General features: G+C 39.7%; 1 protein-coding gene across 4 annotated transcripts in view; it reads left to right on the top strand.

The window, feature by feature from the left end:
• Positions 1 to 1,091: 1,091 nt before the first annotated feature.
• Prpf39 (pre-mRNA processing factor 39) overlaps positions 1,092 to 16,841 on the top strand; it is a 26,671-nt gene continuing 10,921 nt past the window's right edge. The window contains exons 1-8 of one of the 4 annotated variants that reach the window (XM_075947845.1): positions 1,095 to 1,240; positions 5,395 to 5,741; positions 6,235 to 6,360; positions 6,545 to 6,613; positions 6,717 to 6,879; positions 7,008 to 7,126; positions 11,222 to 11,389; positions 16,199 to 16,364. In XM_075947845.1, the coding sequence (XP_075803960.1) occupies positions 6,793 to 6,879; positions 7,008 to 7,126; positions 11,222 to 11,389; positions 16,199 to 16,364 (540 nt within the window). In that variant the 5' untranslated portion in view covers positions 1,095 to 1,240; positions 5,395 to 5,741; positions 6,235 to 6,360; positions 6,545 to 6,613; positions 6,717 to 6,792. Of the gene's footprint in view, positions 1,241 to 5,394; positions 5,742 to 6,234; positions 6,880 to 7,007; positions 7,127 to 11,221; positions 11,390 to 16,198; positions 16,365 to 16,841 lie in introns of all 4 variants that reach the window. The other 3 variants (XM_075947844.1, XM_075947842.1, XM_075947843.1) reach the window with 3 other exon arrangements.

The raw sequence follows: 16,841 nt of genomic DNA, 5'->3' as shown, positions 1-16,841 counted from the left end.
AACCATATGGAATGTTTTAGATACTTAAGAACTCCAGTTCTGTGGATTATTGCGACTTTGAGGAAAACAGTGTTAGTGTGACTGTTAAAGAGTGCTCTCTTTTGGTCTCCCTAGGAACTGCAAGCATGTAGCCCACATACATATATGCAGGCAAACAGAGTGCCGGGTGGTGGCGGCGCACACCTTTAATCCCAGCATGCAGATTTCTGTGAGTTTGATGCCAGCCTGGTCTACAAGAGCTAGTTCTAGTACAGGCTCCAAAGCTGCAGAGCAACTCTGTCTCGGAAAAAAAAAAAACAAAACCAAAACCAACAAATCAAACAAACAAATAAAAATAGTGCCTTCTCTTGATTACTCCTTCAGATGTTAAACACTTAGTGAAAAACCGCTGATTTTTAGAGAATCCCAAACTTCACACCGCAGAAGGAAAGGGAATGTGTGACCATTCAATGGAATGGAAATGTAGAACGAGGTGAGGAGTTGGTTATTTGGGAGCAGAGGAACAGTTGAGGTGATTTATAGCTAACAGCTTTAAAACCATCTTAAAAAGAAACATTGCCGGAGTCCAATTCCAGAGGGCGAGCTAAAATCTAGTTGTGATTTTATTGAACCCCAGACAGGAGACTGGTGATCAATCAGTAAACATGTGCTCGCTCAATGGTTACAGTCTTACTGGGAGAAGACAGAATTTTCAAAAGCTCTTTAAAGGTGGGGACCAGTGTATATGCAATTGAAGACGGCTGCTAAGATCCTCGACACAAAGCTCCTCTCTCTTCCCAGAGAGCATGGTACATAAACCCTTCAGCCTCAAACTCTCAAATCCAGAGATTTCTACTTTCAGAATGCTTGAGTTAATTAGAGCCCATAGTGCCCTGACGTTTGGAGCTTTTAGGCTGACTTTCTGCCCATTTCTTGATAGATTTTTTTACGGTCAAGGTTGGGCAGCTAGGAAAAATTTTTTTAGAGGTTTTCTTGGAGGCTGAGGTTGGATAGCATGTATTTGGGGGCTGGGGAACACAGTCAGTGACCAGAGACCGCGGAGGGCGGGGCCTACGGTCTGAGCACCACGTGACCGCTGCGCCTCTGGAGTCGCCAGCGCCTGCGCAGTGTGTCCCCGAAGAGGCGGCGGCGCTGGCGGTGGCGGCTTTGGGAGCTGCGCGCACTGAGGCGTTGGGAGGCCCATCTTTGGCGAGGTTGGCCCAGGCTTCGGCTTATGGCAGCGAGCGGCGTCCATCGTAAGGTAGCTGCGGCGGGGCGCCCCGAAACTGGTGGCAGGGGAGGCGGCGGGCTGCGAAGGGCTGGCCTGCCTGCCCGGGCCGCCTCAGGCCGCACCGGGCCGCGGCCTCGCCTGCTCGTCCGGTTCGAGGCCTGCTGGAGTGCGCCTGGCGCCGGGCCGGCGGCGCCTTTCCTTCCCGGTCCCACCTGTTGGGAGGAGCCGGGCCGGGGTCCGCGGCGGGCGAGCCTCCGGGCGCCCGGCTTTGCGAGCCCGCTTAGCGTTGGGCTCAAGCTCGTGCTGGCCTGGACCTGGGACCCCGCGTGGCTGGGGCGACGGGAAGCGGAGAGGTTCGGTCACTGCGAAACCGAATCCGTAGGCTGGTGTGGGGTTTTTTTTGGGGGGGGGGGGAGACGGACGGACGGACAGACACGTGAAAGAGCCTGCTAGAACCGTTTTTAAACAATCTGCTTATATGGAATTTTACGTTTCGTGGTCAGGAGCTGACCTTACGCACTGACTTTACGTTCATAAATACTGCTCGCAGCTCCCAGTGCTGTGTAAGGTGTTGGTAGCGATGCAGAAATAATAAAAAAAATACGATGTAGCCTTCTGCCGGTTCGAGTGTCCCCTTTCTGGTTTGATATTGATATGGCCGTCTGTTCACGAACTTACACTAGACAGCTGATGTACTCAGAAATTCCTGAAAATTTTCAGCTGCTGGAAAGGGTGACGCTAAGAATGCAAGGCTCGTACGAGAAAGCAAGCTAAGGTTGGGGCTTCCGTGCTTTGGGCTCCATGGCAGTCTTTTAAAAGTCATTTGAGAAAAATCAGCAACGACTGTTCAATCCCTCACACCTCTCATGTTTATAACCTCGTTCTAGAGTTAAAAAACTGGAACTCTGCACTGTTCCTCTGAGACGTGGCTGCTAGTGCCTTTACCTGCTGAGCCATTTTACAGGCCCCAGAAGATTTGAAAGACTCAACACTTTGTGCTGTTTGTATTTTATACTTGAGAAAAAAAAAGATTTGTACATTAAGTTAATTTGATTTGTGTATTTTCAAGGAGGGGCAGAATCTTCTGTTATCTGTTAATTATTCTGTGTAAGACTTGAGCTCTGAAGATTGTGCAGACATTGTAAATATATAAACAAAGTTCAGTTTCTGGGACGTAATTGTTTGGAAGGAGGAAACAAGGTCTGCCTGTGAACACCCTACTTAGTCTCTAAAAACCTGTTGCCAAAACCACTTGTTATAATAACCCCTTTTCTCCCCCAGCCTAGGTGTTGGGATGACTCATCTGGGCTGAGACACGGGGTAATTTGTGGATTGTAAAGCTAGCTTGCTAGTTAACTAATGACTTCAGTTTATATATATTACTTAGGTGGTTTATGGTAACAATCAGTGATAGATAGTGTTTCATATGACTCCGTGGGCATAGGAGGCATGTAAAACATCGGGGGAAAAAAAGTGTTCTGTCAAATACACCTTGTTTAATGAGTTTTCATCATTTAAGTTATTTTCTAAAATTCCTTTTAACTTTTAAAAAAATAACATGCTGAAATTACCTGTGTTTTCGGGTAATATGTGGCTAGTTTTTTTACTTTGCTTATTTGGGCCTATCATTTTATTTAAAAATGTCATAGCATCGAAAGTCTGCTTTGTAAACCATTAGTGTAGTGCATTGTGGGGATGAAGAGTTTTGTTAGTCTGAGGAATGGCATATTGCCAAGTTAGGACTGGATATGTCATCTGTTTCTAGGTTTCAAGGGTTTCTAGGGATGCAACATTGAGCAAAACAAAGTTTCTTTCTCCTTAAATTTAATAGTCTGTAAGATTTGTTCATCTGTATCAATAGTTTAGCAGTATTTTAACTTTTTTTTTTAACTGCATCCAACATGAAGGAGTTAAATTGTGTGTATTTCAGCATGTGCTGTTAGTGTATGTATATACTCTTCTTGTTCTGACTTTTTCCTCTGTGTATGTCTGTGTGGTGGTATGTGCATGTAGTATGTGCAGCTGGGTATGGAGGCCAGAAGCGTGACCTGGAGATGAGTTGAAGGCACCATGAAAACAGTAGAAACTAAACCACCTCTGCAGCCCAAATACTAGGTCTTCTATATAGCTCCAGCTGTCTGTATGAAGCCCAATCTAGTCTCTGAGTACTGAGGTTACCCTTGATTCTGTTTCCCAGTTAGGGCCTTCCTGTGGAGCCTGCTGTAGAATACTTTCTTCCTACATCTGTTTCCCAGATGGCTGAGGTTAGAGGCTTGTGATACCATACCTGCCTGACTTGAATGTTTTTGGTTTGGTTTGGTTGCTTCCTTGTTTTTTTTCGGTTTAAAGAAATCAGAAGCCAGCTTGAAGCGGTATTTAGTTTGAAAAAAACAACAACCCACTGACGTATAGGAGAGAGAGTGATTATTACAATAGCAATGTGAATGAAGAGTGCTGCTTCAGTAAGGGAGCCAAGTTTGGTTCCTAGCACCCATGTTGGATGACTCGCTGCTGACTGAAGGTTCAGGATATTCAGTGTCCTCTTGGATCTCAGGCACCAGTGCACTATGGTGCCTGTACATATACTCAGACAGACACATGTTTGTGTAAAAATATGGGCAAGTATTGACTGGAACTTCTGTATCAAAGGTAAAACAAAGATTAGGGATTATGCTGATTTCTTCTTCAACAGTTGTGTGATATGTGGTGGACACGAGTTACCTATTCACTACCCCTCTTCCATCATCTTTACTAATAGAATACTCATTTTGTCCAGAGCAGCAGTGTACCTAATTCCAGCTAAAGGGTTAGGAGACTGAAAGGTGTAGGTGTAGGCTCTGGGAAAACTTCAGCTTTTCTCATTAAAAAAGGACAGTATTAACTAGTGTACCTTTGCTGTTCATTTCTTTCCTGGTTGAATTTGAACATTTCTTTAAACAACTTCAGTCTGTGAAGTAGTCTCTAGGGATTAGCCAAGGATATTAGGTGCCAGCATTGACAATTCCAAGCTGCTAAAACAGTGGTTCTTCTCTGCCCTCCCAATTCTGCACCCGTTTAATACAGTTCTCGTGTTGTGGTAACTCTCAACGATGGTGGCGCACGCCTTTAATCCCGGCACATGGGAGGCAGAGGCAGGCGGATCTCTGTGAGTTCGAGACCAGCCTGGTCTACAGAGCTAGTTCCAGGACAGGCTCCAAAACCACAGAGAAACCCTGTCTCAAAAAACAAACAAAAAAAAATTAGTTTTGTTGCTACTTCATGGCTAATTTTGCAAGAAAAGAAAAAAAATGTGAATATATTTGTAATAGAAGACCTCTGTGAAGACCCCAGAAGGGGGTCACAATCCACAGGTTGAGAACCACTGTGCTAACACAGTGCCTGCTACCTATTGCATAATGAAGTACCATGTGAACAAACAAATTTCTTCTAGATATGTGCAGGGTATGGTCTTTAAGACCATATGTGTCTGGGTATAGCTGTGAATGCTGTCTAACATAAAATAGTAGACTTAAAATATTGTGTGATTTAAATTTGAGGGGACAGTGATTAACTCAGTTGCAGAGTTCTCCAGCATTATCTTTGTAGATGATAACGTTGTGTTACGATTTCAAAAGGTTGGGCACACCTGAACTATTGGCCAGGTATATCTGGCCATTTGGCCCTTGTTTGCAGTCTCAGGTACTTGGGAGACTGTGGCAGGAGGATTGATAGTTGCCATTATTTATAGAGAGATAATAAAATGTACTCATTTTCCTATGTATGTTTTTAGTAGGCAGACAGGGCTTTAAAAAGAGCTGGAAAGATGGGTCAGTGTTTGAGAATACTTGCTGCCCTCACAGAAGATCCAGATTCAGTTCCTGTCCCCCCATGTGGTGGCTCATAACCATTTATAATTATAGTTCCAGGGAACCCAGCATTGTCTACTAACCTTGGAGCGGGCACCTGTTTGTCCTGGCTGCCCAGCTAGCTTACACCCGAAATTACCACACAGAAACAGTCATTAAAACACTGCTTGGCCCATTAAGCATTTACATGGCGCATATACATGCATGCACATACATGCATGCAGGTAGAACATTCGTACACATAAAATGAAAAACATAAATCTATGTTTTTGGTTGTGACAAAAAAGTTTACTAGCATTTGGAATCTGTTTCTCTTTGTGTGTATGTGTGTTTCTGCAGATCATTAACTGAAGACCAAATAAGTAGCTATGCAAAATTCTCTCATGGATGAGTACAGAAACTCTGATAATGGCAGCGCAGGCAACAGTTCAGAGGTAGTAGTAGTAGAGCATCCAGATTTTAGTACTGAGATTATGAACGTGACGGAGATGGAACAATCACCTGATGGCTCTCCCAGCGTGAACGCATCTACAGAAGAAAATGAAATGGCAGCTGCTGTGGACCTTCCAGTGACAGAAACAGAAGGAAACTTCCCTCCAGAATTTGAAAAGTTTTGGAAAACAGTAGAAACTAATCCTCAGGATTTTACGGGCTGGGTATATTTGCTTCAGTACGTAGAACAGGAGGTTAGTAACTATTTAAATGGTGTATGGAGGGGGACAGAATAATCCAGTAGTGGCAATTCAAGCCTTTCTGTTTTGTAATTAAAGTTTAATCTCTTAAATAATCTTCATATTAAGTTCAGTAATGCTAGAAGCATATGTTTTAGTTTTGAAAATTACATAGCATTATGTATTGTGGAAAGTGTGTAATCACAATGCTGAATATTGTGTAATAATTGAGGCTTGTGTGTGGATATGTAAAATTAGTGAAATAGTTACCTTGGGGATATGGGAGTACACTTAAGTAAGGTAGAGCACACGGGCCTAGTATCTGTGAGAGACTGGGTTTGATCTCCAGCTCTAAAAAAAAAAATAACCTACCCTTCTCTTTGACCAAGTTAATACTTATTCTTTCTTTGTTTAAAAACTTAAGATAAAAACTTATTCTTTCTTTGATAAAACACCTTAAGATAAGAACTTCTTTCTTTGATAAAACACCTTGTTTTATTTTCATCAGAATCACTTGATGGCTGCCAGGAAAGCATTTGACAAATTTTTCATACACTACCCGTATTGCTATGGTTACTGGAAAAAGTATGCAGACCTTGAAAAGCGACACGACAACATTAAACAATCAGATGAGGTGCGTACATCAGTGAATACAGTTTTCTCTGTTAGGTACTGTAAGCCAATTGATAACAAACAGACTCTTTTTTTCTGGCTGGCAGTACCTACCATTTATGATCAGACTTTTTTTATAGGGTATTTTATTTGCATTTGTCACTATTGTGGCATTTGTAGCTAATATTTTCTCTCTTTGTTGGCAGGTGCGTTAAACCTCTACAGTTTGTCAAGCTTTGCAGTGCAAGCCTCTGTATTACACTGCAGCTTAACAAGTAGGGCAGGGCTTTTCTCTCACTTACATTTATTTCTCAATTTCCAAACAATATAGTTGGTTTGCTAGTCACATTTGCTACGTCTTATTGCATTTTTGGTCAGACGCTGTCATTGATGCTCTAATGGGTCTGTGCCCTATGGTCTGTAACCCAAAGCCTGCCCACACAACCCGGTCAGAATGCAGGGACTGCTGCGCTTTGAAGATCAAGACTCTGCACGTGGGGATCAGAACATTGCCATGTTCTATCCAACCTCCACCCAAATGGTAATGGTAGATTATTTAAACAAAATTCCAGTAATTAGTATTTCTAAGGTTCACCGGATAACACAGTGTTGCCTCTCTTTTAAGAAATAATTAAATATTTGAGGTACAGTTTATTGTTTTCTTCTTAGGTTTATCGACGGGGGCTTCAGGCAATACCTCTTAGTGTTGATCTTTGGATACATTATATAAACTTCTTAAAAGAAACACTGGACCCTGGTGATCCCGAGACAAACAGTTCAATAAGAGGGTATGTTAAATATTTGATTCTAAATATGTTTGAAGACTTAGATGAGTATTCAGATGTTGATAAGAGAAATATTCGTGAATGCTAAACTGGAAGTTAATATTTATTTGCTTCATTCCTATTATTTTAAAAAATAGCACATGACATAAACTTAAGCTTTATTGCTTCAAAAATGCAATCTTCCTCTTTTCCACACCCTCTTAGCTTATGTCTCTCTAGGTTACAAGTTTACATTTTGCTCACTTGTGGTCAGTGTCTTGTCTTGGTTTTTTGAAATAGGGTTTCTCTGTGTGGTCCTGGCTGTCTGGGAACTTGCTCAGTAGACCATATTGGCCACAGATTTAGAGATCCTCATGCCTTTGCCTCCTGAGTGCTGGCTAAGGCAGTTTGTTAGCTTTCTTCTTCTTCTTCTTTTTTTTTTTTTATTTGTCTGCATGTATGTCTATATCACTTGTGTGACTGGTGCCCCAGGAGGCCAGAGAGGGCATTGGATACCCTGGAACTGGAGTTATAGACAACTCTGGGCTTCGATGTTGGTGCTGGTAATTGAACCTGAGTTCTCTGCAAGAGCAGCAAATGCTTTAACAACTGAGCCATCTCTCCAGTCCCACAGTTAATGTCTTAATTTGATGCCTTCAGATATTATATAATCTGTGTACAAATTTGTATGTGAATTTTAAATACTGTTCTTTTTATTTAACAGGATGTTTTATATCTCCCGTGCTATTAACTTGTAAAAATACAGTGTTAAGGTTCTATTTGACCAGACTTATTATAGGAATAGTGCTGCAAAAATGTCTCTGAACATATTTTTTTATGGAGTGCACTAAAAATACGACATCTGTTTGTAAAGACATTTTGTCAAATGGTACCAATTTTACACTCCCACAAATGTATGAAAGTAGTCACTTTTCCATGGCCTTTTTACTTTTTTCCTCACCTGTGATAACTATTTTTTAATATGGGCATATTAGGGTTGGAGAGATGGCTCAGCCGGTTGGAGCACTTTTAATGCTTTTAAAACAGAATACATGCATATACCCTGTTTTCCCATTTCTTACCTTTTCAGTATAGCTATAGGATAGGCTTCAGTAAATCTGTTTATTACGTCTGTTTTTTGGTGATTTTGAGTCTGTTAGGTATTTTTCATCATACTCATCTGTAATAGTACTTCTCACTCAGCTATGTTTCTTCTTTGTCTAATAAAAGGCTTTCATACAGCTTTCCAGACAGGCCTGTTGATATCTGTAGATCTTACTTTCATTTCCCCTTACCCTCTGTAGCTGTTTCTGCAGTCTGTATTTTATGTTGTCATGCTGTGATCTAGTTTTCCTTACAGTTTTTGGATTTTCTCATCACCATGGCTTTAGGAAATGTCTTCATTTTATTACTAGGTTCCTGTTGCAAGGAGCGGGCACCTGTTTGTCCTGGCTGCCCAGCTAGCTTACACCCGAAATTACCACACAGAAACAGTCATTAAAACACTGCTTGGCCCATTAGCTCTAGTTTCTTATTGGCTAATTCTTACATCTTAATTTAACCCATTTCTATTAATCTGTTTATTGGCACGTGACTGTGGTTTGCTGGCAAGATTCCAACCAGCGTTCATCTCAGGCAGAAGATCCATGGCGTCTCTCACTCTGCCCTTCTTTCCAGCATTTAGTTTTGTCTACTCCGCCTACCTAAGTTCTGCCCTATCAGGCCCAAAGCAGTTTCTTTATTCATTAACCAATGAAAGCAACACATGAACAGAACAGCCTCCTACACCAGGTTCCAGGCTTTGTTTATTGGAGTTCAATAGATCCCTTTTTGTTGTTGTTATTGTTTGTAGAGAGACAGGGTTTCTCTGTAGCCTTGGTGCCTGTCCTGGAACTAGCTCTCGTAGATCAGGCTGGTCTCGAACTCGCAGAGATCCACCTCACTCTGCTTCCCAGTGCTGGGATTAAAGGCGTGCGCCACAACTGCCTGGTGATCCTTTTCTTTCTTGTTTATGCATATCTTGTAGAAGTATATAGCCAGTAGCTTCTTTATAGAGGATACTTAAAATAAAAAATAATTTAAAGGCCATTCAGGTTTTTTTTTTTTTTGAGGAATCCTGTTGATCTAAGGTTTACACTGAGTTATTACTTCAGAAGGGAGCAGGTGATCTGTCTGATGAACGTAAACCTAAATTCTGAAATCTCACAGCTGGCCAGAGTTAAAGATTCCCTACCATAGATTAAACAGACCTTCCTCTAAGCCTTCTCTTTTTATTCTCTGGATTTATTGAGATTGTTCTAGGGTAGTAACATCTATCTTTTTACATACAAACATGCATGTGTATACACACACACATTGGACACTTTCAATTTATCTTTGTATAGCAAACTTTTCTTCCAGTATTAATGTCTTTAAACTTTGTTTTGTGCATGGTAAAGTGGTCTTCCAGAGGACCCAAGTCTACTTTCTAGCACCCTCATCAGGTGTCTCATATCTGTAAATCCAGGTTCAGGATATCCAATGTCCCATTTTGGATTCTGCATATACTCATACAGATTTACATACACACATAAATAGAAATACTAAAAATATTTAAAAAGAAAAGTAATAAACTTAGTTCAGTTTCTTCTTCTTCTTCTTCTTCTTCTTCTTCTTCTTCTTCTTCTTCTTCTTCTTCTTCTTCTTCTTCTTCTTATTATTATTATTATTATTATTATTGGTTTTTTGAGGCAGGGTTTCTCTGTAGCTTTGGAGCCTGTCCTGGAACTAGCTCTTGTAGACCAGGCTGGTCTCAAACTCAGAGAGATCCTCCTGCCTCTTCCTCTTGAGTGCTGGGATTAAAGGCGTGCGCCACCACCGCCCAGCTGGAACTAGTTCTTGTAGACCCAGGTTGGCCTCGAATTCACAGAGATCCTCCTGCCTCTGCTTCCCAAGTGCTGGGATTAAAGGTGTGCGCCACCACCGCCTGGCTATATTTTTTTCTTAATAAAAATATTCAGTCCTAATAGCCATGATCTTTTTGTTTTCACTTGCATTTTTTATAATATTTTAGAACTTGTTTGCATACATATGTGGGGAGAGGGGTATGCTGCAGGCCAGTAAGCTTGTTGGAGTTAGTTCTCTTCCCACTTTGTGAGTCTGGAGGGTTGACCTCAGGTCCTTGGGCTTGCTGGCAAGTGACTTTACCTATTGAGCAAGGTTGATTTTAAGGTGCTTATTTTGAAAATGTGCCAAAAAGCGGTTTTTGTCCTGTTTTAGTTTTTGTGTGTACTGGGTGTATATGTGTGGGATCCCAGACCTGACTTTTCAGGTGATTTCTTTAGTCACTTGACAGACAACTTATTGACTGAAGTGGGATATCTCAATTGAACCCAGAACTTACTACTTAGGTTATTTAATCTACCTACCTTGCTTTGGGGATTCCGCTGTGTCTCCTTTCTTCCTACCGCTGGAGTTATGCCCAGGCTACCATGCCAATCACCTAGAACAAGGGTTCTGGATATTTGAACTCCAATCCTCGCATTTATGTAGTTAGTACTTACCTTGCTGAATCATCTCCCCAATCGTGAAATGTGTTTATTAAATATTAAATCTAGTAATTAAACAGATCTTTTTAAATTAGCTAAATATCATAAAAATATTGCTTCCACAATCAACTCTTAGAGTTGAAAGGTGCTTTTCAGGCTTACGAAGTCTTTGTGTACTTCCCATTCGTTTATGTAAGAGTTTGAGTTTCTTGTTAGAGTCATTTTTGCTAGAGGTACAGTTTGTCTGTAAATTCTTCAGTTTTATTCTCTGTCCTAAAAGAATCATTACATTTACATTTCAAGTATATAACAAGTATTTCCTCTACCATTTCCTCTTACATCTTTGGAATGTGTATATTTACGTTGTACTTACGTATAAGGTAAACTACATTCATTCTTTCCCTTTGTTTTTTTCACTTCTTCTTCCCTTAAGCAACTCTCCTATAATTCCTTCTACTTTTTAATCCTTTCTTGCCCAGGAAGCAACTGAATATAACTTTGATTTCAATATTACTTTCTAAATTTAGTAGTGATATGTAGAAGTGATTTTATTATTTGGGGAAGGTAACTTAAGAGCAATTTAATTTTTCAGAACTTTTGAGCATGCTGTTCTAGCTGCAGGAACAGATTTCCGATCTGATAAACTGTGGGAAATGTATATAAACTGGGAAAATGAACAGGGAAACCTGAGAGAAGTTACAGCTGTGTACGACCGCATTCTTGGTATCCCAACGCAGTTGTACAGTCATCATTTTCAGAGGTATGGTGAAAGATCTTTTCTTTGAAATATCTTTGGTTATTTATGGTGATCAATTCATAATATTGAGCATTATAGTTTATTTTGAAATGATATATCAGATCTTATTAGATGAAACTAATTTTTAGAGACATTTTCCCCTGTATTTATGAAATGTTTAATAATTTACTAGTTTTATATGGAAAGCTATTGTTGTCTATTTTATATCCAAGGTACTTTAGAGCAGTGAAGAAATGGGAAAACAAGTTTAATAAATGATTATTTGTAATATTAAATTTATATGGTGCTTGACAAATATTAAGTGCTTATTTTTTTTTATTATTTAATTTTTTGAGATGCTGTGTTGCTATGTTTCCCATGCTGGCGTAGAGTCTTTAATCTTCTTACTCAGCATTCCAAGATCTGAAATTATAGACATACCTTGATGTGTTGGATGCTTTTTTTTTTAACTTATTGATTTACAAAATGTACTTTCCTGATGTTCAAAAACATGTCCAAACAGTAAAGATTATAGTTTAAGTGTTCACATCTTTCTGTCTCTGTCCAAATGATTAAAAATTATTCTGTTTAAATTTTACACCCTAATTATTTTGGTTATAAGTCATACAAATAACTATAACTTTTCAAAGTTGTAACTATTAAAAATTCTGTGTACTGTATTTTTGTTTTGTTTTGTTTTTCTTTTTTCTTTTGACATGGGGTCTTGCTAGGTAGCTTTAGCTGTCCTAGAACTTAACTGTGTGGCAGTGGTATGTCTTGATCTTGCCTTTCTTCCTCCCTGTGCTGCTTGAGTCCTGTGGTTGTAGGTGTGTGCCACCATGCCCAGCTCCGTGTGTCTTTTCCTGCTGCAAGGTATTCCACTCATCAAAACCCAGAAAGTGAAAAAGTATGAGATTGTATCTTTGCTGTTTTTTTAAACTCCATAGTATGTGTGTGTGGTGTGCTTTGAGTTGGATTGCTTTTTTTATCTCAGCTGGCCTTAAAGTTTTGATTCTCCTGTCTCTCCTTATAATTGCTGAAATCACATCTGTATACTACCACACCTAGCTGTTTTGTGGATTTTTGTTAATTGTTACGAGTAATGCTGTATATTGAAAATTTTACATGATACTCTGAATTTCACAAGTAATGTAGTGAGATATTTGTAAGCTACTATGGATATATCTGCTAAAAATAGAAGTTTCATGGACTTGTGATGAAAATAGGAACTAGGAAGAAAAATATAAATAGAAACATTGTAGGTCAGTTTCCTGTCTATTATTGATGAGCTAAAATAGGTAGACAGGTTTCTAGGATATAATGAGCTAGGCACACACTTGCTGAAAAATTATTGACACAAGACTTGGTATTTGGCAATGCTTATTAAATATTCGTGTTGTGCAAATGAAGGCCAAAGACAAGGCTTTTTCATAGATCAATCTTACTTGTCTAAAATGTGGTGACATTTATGTTTTTAAGACCTTTATTAAGGAAATGCTAGCTTTCTGTTGTTGGAACAGTTGGTTTTTAAATTTAATATTTTTTGAGAGTTTCATACATTGTATTTTAATCATATTTACTCCCTAGCCCTCCCAGCGAGAGAGAAAGTTTTATTTGTCTGTTTTGTTTTTCTTTCTTAATATATAATCCATACACTCTTGGCATACGAAGTCATGCAGTTGTCTGTGGAGTCCAGAAAACGGCATCAGATCTCTTGGAATTGGGATTAGAGGTGGTTGTGAGCCAAACAGCATAGTTCTGGGGACTGAACTCTGATATTCTGTGACAATGGTATCTGCTGTTAGCTAGTGATCCCTCTTTCCAGCTCTCTAAATCTTTTTTAAAATGAGTGTCCTGCTAGTTCTATTTATTTTTTTGTTTGTTTGTTTTTCGAGATGGTTTCTTTGTGTAACCCTGGCTATCCTGGAACTCATTCTTTATACCATGCTGGACTTGAATTTACAGATCCATCTGCTTCTGCCTCCCAAGTGCTAGGTTTTAAAGCTTGAATATATGTGACCTGGCAAGATGGCTCAATGTATATAGGTTCTTACTACTAAGCCTGATGACCCGAGTTTAGTCCTTAGTACCCACATTGTGGAAGGAAAACAGTGACTCTGTGTTGCTCCCTGACCTTTAGATTGATTCACTGCCCCCTCCCAAAATAAATTAATGTAATATTTTTGATTTTGTGTTTATTGTATGAATATTTTACCTACACATATGTATGTATATCATGTGTGTTAGGTACCTGCGGAGGCAAGAAGGTATCAGATCCCCTGGAATTTGAGAAATAGACAATTGTGAACTGCCGTGTGGGTGCTGGGAAATGAACTTGGGTCCTCTGCAAGACCAGCAAGTGTTCATAACTGCTGAGCCATTTTTCCAGCCCAGTAAATTTTTGTTTTGGTTGATTTTGTTTTGCTTTTTCATGAGATAAGGTCTCACTGTGTAGTCCTGGTTGGCCTGGATCTCAATCTGTAGACTAGACTGACTTTGAACTCACAGAGAATCTACCTGCTTCTGCCTTCCAAGGATTGGGATTAAAGGTATACACTACCACCCTCAGAAAAATTGGTGTTTTTAAATTAATTATTTGCAGATTGGTGGGAAAATATGTATGTGCTTGTCAGAGTTTAAGAGGCTGAAGTCCTGTGTTTTTCTGTCTTTTAAAAATAATTTTTATTTTAAGAGTGTATTTTGCCTGTATGTATGTCTGTGTACCGCATAGGTTCCTGATGCCTATGGAAGTGGAAGTAGAATTAGGATGCTGGGAGTTGGACCTGGGTTTTTTGGAAGAGCAAGCAGCCAGAGTTTCCCAGCCCTCCTGTGTTTATCTTGATCACTCTTTACCTTACTCTTTGAGTCAGGGTCTCACTGATTTCCAGATCATCTATTGGCTAGGCTAGTGGGCCAGCAAGCCCTGGGGAATCCTACTGTCTTCTCAGTATTGGAGTGCTTCTACCTCCACAGTGCTGGGATTGAAAGGCATATGTCAGGACCACATTCTACTTATGTCACTTTTTTTTTTTAAACATTTTTAGTAACTTTGAAGGAAGGGAGTTACATGATTTGAGGTTGAAAGACACCTTCATTTAGGTGAAAAGTTAGGTCAAAAAGTGTTATTTAGAAAATGGGATAGGCTGGGCGATGGTGGCGCACGCCTTTAATCCCAGCACTCGGGAGGCAGAGGCAGGCGGATCTCTGTGAGTTCGAGACCAGCCTGGTCTACAAGAGCGAGTTCCAGGACAGGCTCCAAAGCCACAGAGAAACCCTGTCTCGAAAAACCAAAAAAAAAAAAAAAAAAAAAAAGAGTTGAAAATGGGATAATAGAATCTATTATCCAATGGAATGTGATTGATAAGCTAACTGGGAAAGACTGGAAGACAGCATGTGGTGGTGGGGAGAGGGAGATCATTTCGTGAACAGCTTCAGGTGTTTAGTGAGCTCTGGGCAGACTGGGAGGCATCATGAGACATGCCTTTAGCCCCAGTACTGGGAAAGTAGAGACAGGCAAATCATAAGAGTTCCAAGCCAACCAGGGCTATAGAATGAGACCTTGCCTCAAAAAAACCAAAACAAAACCAACCCCCCCCCCAAAAAAAAACAAAAAGCCAATAAATAAATAAATATCATACAGGAGATTCCATATTAAAATCAAGATGGAAGATACTTTAGTTCTTTGGTGGTTCCAGTTAAAATTTGGGGGTGTATGTCATGGTCCGTTCAGATAAAGTAGTGAAATGACAGCTTATTGAAAATGTTTTAACTGGGTGTGATGGTATGAGGCCTATAATCCATGATGGAAGTACAAAGAATTTTAGGCCAGCGTCAGCTAGTGAGTCAGTTTATCAAAAGACAAAGTTTAAGTTTTTATATATTAGTTTGAAACTAATTTACATTTGTGTGTAAAAATACATTTTCTTTTTCTATAGACTGTTGGCAATTGGATATAGTAATCTGCAATTTTAAAGTTTTGGACTTGTGTTATAGTTTTTGGTTTGTTTTTTTGTTCTTCTATTGTTTTGGTTTTTTCTTTTTTTTTTCTTTTTTTTTTTTTTTTGGTTTTTCGAGACAGGGTTTCTCTGTGGTTTTGGAGCCTGTCCTGGAACTCGCTCTTGTAGACCAGGCTGGTCTCGAACTCACAGAAATCCGCCTGCCTCTGCCTCCCGAGTGCTGGGATTAAAGGTATGTGAAAAAGGTCTCGAAAAAAACCAAAAGAAAAAAAATAGAATTCTTGGGAACATAGCTTTAATGCAGGTATTAATGGGGACCTGAGAGATAACACAGAAATCAGAAAGTGGCTTGGATGAAAACTAAGAAAGTGGTACATCAGAAACCAAGCTGTGACAAAAATTCTGAAATTAAAAGTCATGGTTAGCAGCCTCAGATGTTGAAGATAGAGGGTTACTGGAGAGCAAATACCCACTTAATTTTGCATGTATGGTGACTGGTGGCCTTAGTGAAACCAGTGTCGTTAAGTTGTTAAACAGACAGATATGGAGGAATAATTGGTAGGATGATAATGCAAACATTTTCATGATCACTTTACAATTTTAATGTGCATTGGCTATGGTTATTTAAATTTACAGAGAAAAATCAAATGATGGCAGAGAACACTAGTGTTGAAATTTGTGTATCTGTTCTCTACATTCCACTGCAAAGACAGAGTGGAAGCTAAAGATGTGTGTGTGTGTGTGTGTGTGTGATATCAAGTGGTGGGATTTTAATACAGAATAAGAAATGTTAAGATATTTTGATTTGTTTCTCTGTTTATTTGAGGGAGTATTATGTAGGCAGTACTTGACATGTGGTTTTAAATTCTTCCTGTAGATTTAAAGAACATGTACAGAATAACTTGCCTAGAGATCTTTTAACTGGTGAACAGTTCATTCAGCTCAGAAGGGAATTAGCTTCTGTAAATGGACACAGTGGTGATGATGGACCTCCTGGTGATGACCTTCCATCAGGAATTGAAGACATCACTGATCCAGCAAAGGTAACTTTTAAATCATATGTTCAGTGCATGTGAAACTAGGTAGCATATGTGGAAAGGTGGGAAGTTCTGGGCATTTCGGTCAATATGAGTATGCATTTAAAGGACATAGTCTTACCACGAGACAAATGGAAGTAATTTAGAAAAATATTTTACTTTAATTGTAATCTACTGCGGGCGGTGGTGGTGCACGCCTTTAATCCCAGCACTCGGGAGGCAGAGGCAGGCGGATCTTTGTGAGTTCGAGGCCAGCCTGGTCTACAAGAGCTAGTTCCAGGACAGGCTCCAAAACCACAGAGAAATCCTGTCTCGAAAAAACAAAAATAAAAACCCCAATATAATTAATTGTAAGCTACTATTCCTCTTTTTAAAAATACATGAAAAATTGGCTTTTTGAAGTACTTTTATAAATCATATTTAAAGCTGGGTGTGGTGGCAGTTGTGAGACAGAGTCAGGTGGATCTCTGTTAGTTCTAGGAC

Source organism: Microtus pennsylvanicus, chromosome 14 (assembly GCF_037038515.1).
Source record: "Microtus pennsylvanicus isolate mMicPen1 chromosome 14, mMicPen1.hap1, whole genome shotgun sequence".
NCBI classification, from domain to species: domain Eukaryota; kingdom Metazoa; phylum Chordata; class Mammalia; order Rodentia; family Cricetidae; genus Microtus; species Microtus pennsylvanicus.
The sequence above is the reverse complement of the archived record's forward strand: the minus strand, read 5'-3'. Positions and strand labels throughout refer to the sequence as shown.